At 39.6% G+C, this 6,460-nt stretch overlaps 1 protein-coding gene across 1 annotated transcript; it reads right to left on the bottom strand.

Annotated features, from left to right (window-relative positions):
• Nucleotides 1-363: 363 nt before the first annotated feature.
• On the bottom strand, nt 364-5,550 carry nmur1a (neuromedin U receptor 1a). The gene is made up of 2 exons (XM_040032273.1): nt 4,561-5,550; nt 364-2,793 (listed from the first exon to the last, which is right to left on the bottom strand). Exons 1-2 carry the CDS (start codon nt 5,471-5,473, stop codon nt 2,414-2,416), a joined length of 1,293 nt encoding a protein of 430 aa, XP_039888207.1. The 5' UTR covers nt 5,474-5,550; the 3' UTR covers nt 364-2,413.
• Between the last annotated feature and the right edge of the window lie 910 nt (nt 5,551-6,460).

Here is a 6,460-nt window from a genome sequence, read left to right on the forward strand (position 1 = left end):
GTCCGAGGTTTCATTCTAAAAATTTGCCTCAATTTAAACTTGTAAAAGCAAAAGCACACGCTGCCAAAATGCCAAAGCACTTACCCTATTATTTTCTACTTGCTACCCCACACTGCCGTCAGCTAGACATGTGGTGTTTTGCAAAGCAGCGCAACACTCAGCATCCCAGGAGCCTGCAGCACTTGCTAAAAGGGTCCTCTGTGGAAAACCGGTGACGTTAACATGCTGAAATCTGCAGCTTTTCTGAGTTATCTTCTAATGTAGACCTTTAGGTGCTTTGTTATGTGATATGCTGTTCTGGCACAGAAACAAAGTACTCAAAACTGTTTTGGGGGGGAGAATAAAATGGTAAGTGGCTGATTAATCGACATGAGGCCAATTTTCACTGAGAGTACCATGAGTACCATGTGGCACATGCCAGGACACGCTGACTTGAAAATCATTTAGAATATTGACCCCCATCATCTGCATGTCTGCAGATAAGATTGTTCTAGCTGTTGTCTTCGTAATGATGAGAACGTGGATCCTATAACTTGTTATGTGTTTCTTGACCACAACACATAGTCTCTTCTTTTCCTTGTTTCTGTTACACACAGGTGGCTGCCAGAAATAAAGTTAAAGTGAGGCGATTTGTTTTTTGTATTTTTTGTCTTTTTCAGGGGTGGTGAGGCTGAAATAAGGACAGTAACGTGAACTGTTGTGACGCATCATCACTCACCTAGTCGCTATTGTTATGGAGTCCCTTTGCTAATAACAGGAATGACAGGAGAGTGTGGAAGTGGGACCTTAGCCGGTTGGTGAGAGAGTTTAGGTGAATTTTCAGTACATGCTTGACCAATTAAGATATAAAGTCAAGCTTTGCCATTCCTACATTTCACAATGGGGCTAATCACTGTAAAAGTAACATTTTATTCCTGATGCAAAACTAAACAAACAAATTCTAGACTCAATTTAAAAATGGGTTTGAATGTGTATTTTTAACACATTTACAGCCAAGATTGAATATGTTTTGTTTTCAACACAATACTCCGAAAAAATCCACTCAAAAGGTTTGAGTGTAAATGTTACATCTTTGAGACTTTGAACGGCAACAGTGAGTAAAGAACATTTATATTACAACTCTAAGAAGTACACAAAGCATTAAAACACCAGTATAAGCAGTACACATACACATTTTTCAAATGCACATCAAGGTAGTTTGTGGTGATAGAAATAACCAATAATTTGATATACATACAGTGTAGTTTACCTCTTACATCAAAAGACATTAATGTTTTACATTCAAAATTATATTCATAGTATTTTAACAAATAACAAATAAATTCAACACAACTGGTCATGTTATTATTTTGTCTGCAAACTGTATGTCTAGATTACTCCTCAATGATATCATCATTTAAAGCATTTTCTACTGTACACACAAATGTGGCTTCTTTCTGACTTTCACATTTATTGGTTCACATAGAAACAAGTCTGACCACTTGGCAGCCATCTTGGTCATGTCTATTTGCAGATATTTGGGGAGTCATGTTTAAGGCCCTGCTTAAATAAACTGTTTTTTCAGTGGCCTCCTGCCGTTATTATATAAAGAAACCTGTAGATTTCAGGACTAGTTGAGTTCCACGCTTCTCTTTTGTAGTGCAAGTTGAGAATGCAGGTTCTCAGAATACACCGATGTCATCATTTAAAAGTATGCTATAACCAGCTATCCTTCATTCTAAAATGCTGCTGTGAGAGTACTGACAGGGACTAACTAGAATGAGCACATATATATACTTTTTATTTGCTCCCTGTTAAATCCAGAATCTAATTTACAATCCTCCCCCTGACATGCAAGATCTTAAATAGTCAGGCTGATCTTAAAGACCTCACAGGATCATATCATCCAAATCGAGCACTTCACTGACAGACTGCAGGCTTACTTGTGGTTCCTAGGATAATCAGAAGTAGATTGGGAGGTTTATATTGTTAACTGGTAATTATGTAACAATGTGCTTTTTGGAGTAACAACAAAGTAATGTAACCACATTTACTGCAGTGCTTTTTTTTTGCAATGTATAGTAGTGACCTGTATTGAGAACTTTATAAACCGATGGGTGTGTACATTCATGGAACATATTTTATAGCTTGATCAGCATAAGCCTCCCCTCTTAAAAAAGTTTAGTGTTCATGTGGGGTGTGTGGTTTGCTGAGTTATGGGTTAAGTTTTCAAAACAGACAGCGGTCTGACAGCTTCAGCAGAGGAGTGCACTTTTTTTCTGCAACTCTTCCACTTAAGACTATTTTAGATATTTTGCTGATGCATCTGTGCAGACTGGATGTTGATGACAGCTGATGGATGCACTGGCTCAGAACAAGCAAGTCTCTCTTAATGTGTCCCCCATAACATGACATAAAATGTGTTTGTTTGTTTTTAACAAGAAAAACTGGTCTCATATTTCATTCTCACTTCTTCGTCTTCTGCCTCAACAACAGCAGCTCCGTTGCTGAGCGCCGCGTCACTCAGGGTACTGCGGAGCGTCACCCGGGTGACACTGAGCGAATGTTTTCTGGGAGTGATGGGATGTGGCCGATGGCACATGACCTCCTTGAACATTTCTCTAAAGCGTGTTGACATGAGGTTATACAAGATCGGGTTGACTGCTGAGCTGAGATAGAAAAACACTCCGGAGGTGATGTGCACATACTGGAAGATTTCCAAGTGGGTGTCAGTCCAGTCACTGATGAAACTCCACATTAGCCGGTCAGTGTGAAATGGAGCCCAGCAGATTCCAAAAACCACAACCAAGACAACTGAAAAACAGCACGAGAGAGACAAGAACACAATGAGAGGGGATGTTTCAACGTGTTTTCCTCATGCTTAACCGATGCAATACATGAGTATTTGAGCCTTGATTTAGGGACCTGTGTTCATTTTTAGCCCTTTTCCCAGCCAAATAACAGTCATGACTTCAAAGAACATCTCAAACAAAAGGCTGAATAAGACAACAAGAATTTTTCAAAATGCCAGACCACATTTTCACCTTCTCTAATTGTTGTTTGGACTTTAATTGTGCATTCTAATTAGTTGAGACATTATTCTGTCTGGCAGACTTGTCGACTGGATTATTGTGGCTGAAAATTACAACAACTAATAAAAAATGAAATGAAAAAAAAGATTTTTTTGTGTTACTTTGAAGCTAATTTCACTTTTCTTGTGTCTTAACAGACTAACCGGCAGAGTACAAGTTTTTTGAGGCATTTACATTTCCAAGGAAATTCATTCACCAAACTTGAGGATTGATTTTTATTTTAACAGAACCTGTCACATCCTTGAATAAAACTATGTTTAAAAAAAGTGGCAATATTATAGATGCTGAGGAAAACAGCAAAAATATGAGACACACTAATGAAAGAGGACGTAAGTTGAAAAGAGAACAGTTACCAGAAAAACAATCTTCTGCTTTGTTTTGGCCCAACTTTTCAAAGGTCGGTTAAACTGTATCCAGAACATTCCCAGGGATTTATATCATCTCCTCAAGTGAATTCAGTGAAAATACTTCTTTTAGTGCTGCCATGTTCAGAAAAACACTCTGTTATTCCAAAGGTGTCTTGTACAGTGTGCACATCTCACCTTTGCACAGACAATGAATGAACATGAACACTTCCTGAATTTGGTTCAGTCTGTGTGAGTGTACTCTAAGAGGTGAAACGGTAACTTCACATAGTTATGATCTGTTCTGAATTTTACAAAGCATATAAGATGTACATTGAGAAGAAGCTGTTAATTACAAATAAACTGACAGAACTAGCTTGTTGTATTTGGCTTGAACTATCTAGAATATTGTTTGCTTGAAAAAACAAGAAGCACACTGATGTTCATAATCACACAGTTCGACAGGTTTTTTTGCAGGCTCTGACTGCAAGTCCCCTGCTGGGTATCAAAAGCTGGAGCTGTTTCTGTTGCTTTCATCAAAAGCATTCAGTGACTTTTCTTGACAGTTGGGCACGAACTGCCTACCTTTCTTTGAGCTCCTTTGATCTCTTCCTTTCAGGCATATTGATGAAAATCTTCCAAGAATACTATGACCTGTTCAAAGTCACAACGCTTCGATATTTTGCACTTTGTTGAAGGAATATGACCTGAGAGGAGGATGACAATGACCCTAGAGGTCTTACTATCATGCAACCGAACGCTGCTTTGAAATAGAGGTCAATAAATTATTTATGTCACATCTGAGAAAGATTGGCAATTTAACTTCACCTTCACCACTGAGTGATGCAAAAGCACACGTGAGCCATGACAAACCCTTTCAAAGCTATGTTTCTGATAGAATATAACAAAGTGACACTTGAGTTAACCTTTTCTTCTTGTTTTCCTTATTAAAACATTTTTTTATTGATTTACATCAGACTACAGACTTACTATCCATATGGGATGGGATTATGTGATCACACCAGCAGTGTCCCTAAAGGTAAAGTTAACTAACTCTAACTAAGCACTCAATTCTGCACAAACTACATAACAAGACTGTGAACTAGAAGGTAAAAGTTGGCACATTAGCAGATCCATATACTTACACAACATTTTAGTGACTTGCCGGCGACGTGCCTTCTGCTGCTGTGTGCGGATGTTACAGCAGCTATCTTGTCCGAAACCAGATTTTGGCTCCAGTTCCTGGTGCATCTTTTCACGCTTTAGCTGCAGCCCAATGAGCATGTAAAGAACACTGATTGTGAGCATGGGCAGAATAAAAAACAGCAAGGTGGTCATCTGGATTGTCAGGTTGTACATCCAGCGTGGTTTCACTAATGTGCACATGGCTGAGTCGGGAATCTCCACATTTATGGTTCCAGCAGGGTCTGTGGAACAACTGTGCACGAAGACAATCCCATGCAGGCTTGTATTGGGCACAGCACACAAAACTGATACACCCCACACAGTGAGAATGACTCTCTTAGCATGAGTACGTGTCACATAATACTTTGCTCGCAGAGGGTGGACCACGGCGATGTAACGCTCTATGCTCAGTGCCGTCACGTTTAGGATGGATGCCAAGCAGACCGTCTCAAATAAGAAGGTCTTAAAGTAGCAACCTCCCATTCCCAGAAGAAAGGGGTAGTTCTGCCACAGCTCATACAGCTCTAATGGCATGCCAAGTAGTAGCACTAACAGGTCTGACACGGCCAAGCTGAACAAGTAGTAGTTTGTTGGTGTCCACATGACTTTGTTGCGTGCAATGACGGTGCACGTCAGCACATTCCCCACAACGCCTACCAGGAAGATGATCAGATACATCAGGCAGATGGGGAGGAACACAGGTGATCGACGAGGACCCAGATATTTTTCCAGGTACCCCTCCTCTGTCAGATGTGTGAGATTATGAAAGGTCCCATTCACGGCATGAGTAATATTGGTGCACGCTTCTCCTTTAGGACAAAGCCACTCTTCGTTTTCAGTTATTAAATCAAATGAACAGTTGAAAGCTGACATCCTGCCAACTTAGCCGAGCTCACTGGCTGGAAAAAAGTAGAGGAAACCGTTATTAGCATCAATCCAGTTGAACACACAGTAGACAACACTGAATAGTGAGGATAAATAATGAGTTTCAAAATAAGCAAGGAAAGAATCAAGAACTGCGTGATAATTATTAAACTAAGAGTATTTCCTACCTCAACCCTGAACGCAGATAAAGAAAGTGTTACTTCTGGCACTTACCATATCACTTAATTGTCAGGTAATGTTCATCTATATGTATATGAGAATCATTACAGCACTGTGCAAAAGCTTTGAGCCACCTCCATTTCTTTATATCTAACCACCAAGGAGTTTTCCTTTTCATGTTTGCACCTGTTTCAGGAAGTAACCTCATGTTGCAAAAAAGAAAGAAAGAAAAGAAAATAAGAAAATATAAAGAAATCAGAGGTTGTGCAACAGATTATGAATTGATTACTGGATTCCTCATGTATTTGTATAGCAAGTATTATTTCTGCAAACGATTCCCTTATCAATTCCAGTCGCCCCGAATGATGTCACCACGCTCAAAAGTTTGGTTATACTTTACGAGAACGGATGACAACAGGGCAACTTGCAATACTTGAAAAGTAGATATTTCATTTAAGGGAGGAAACACTACGAATATGCAAAAGCATTTGCTCACAAAACACGCGATGACCTTAAATGAATGTTGTGTTTTTAATTCCGCTCCTTATTACAAAACCTGCCATTACTGTGCATTTAGGTGACCATGATGAGAGAGACAGACAGAGTCTGACTGGCTCAGATGCTGGCAGTTCTCACTGCAGTCTACCATTAACGTCTCCTTTGAGACGAATGTCACCGAGCAGTGACTGAGTTTGTGGTCAAAGGCTTGCACCCATTTGCCACAGCAGATGCCCCGATTTTCGGTAAGTGAATGTGTTTAATTGTAGGCAGGGACATTACTGGATATTCTTGTGTAATTGCTACAGAATAATTTAT

This window comes from Simochromis diagramma, unplaced genomic scaffold, assembly GCF_900408965.1.
Source record: "Simochromis diagramma unplaced genomic scaffold, fSimDia1.1 OVJJ01000334.1, whole genome shotgun sequence".
Taxonomy (NCBI): Eukaryota; Metazoa; Chordata; class Actinopteri; order Cichliformes; family Cichlidae; genus Simochromis; species Simochromis diagramma.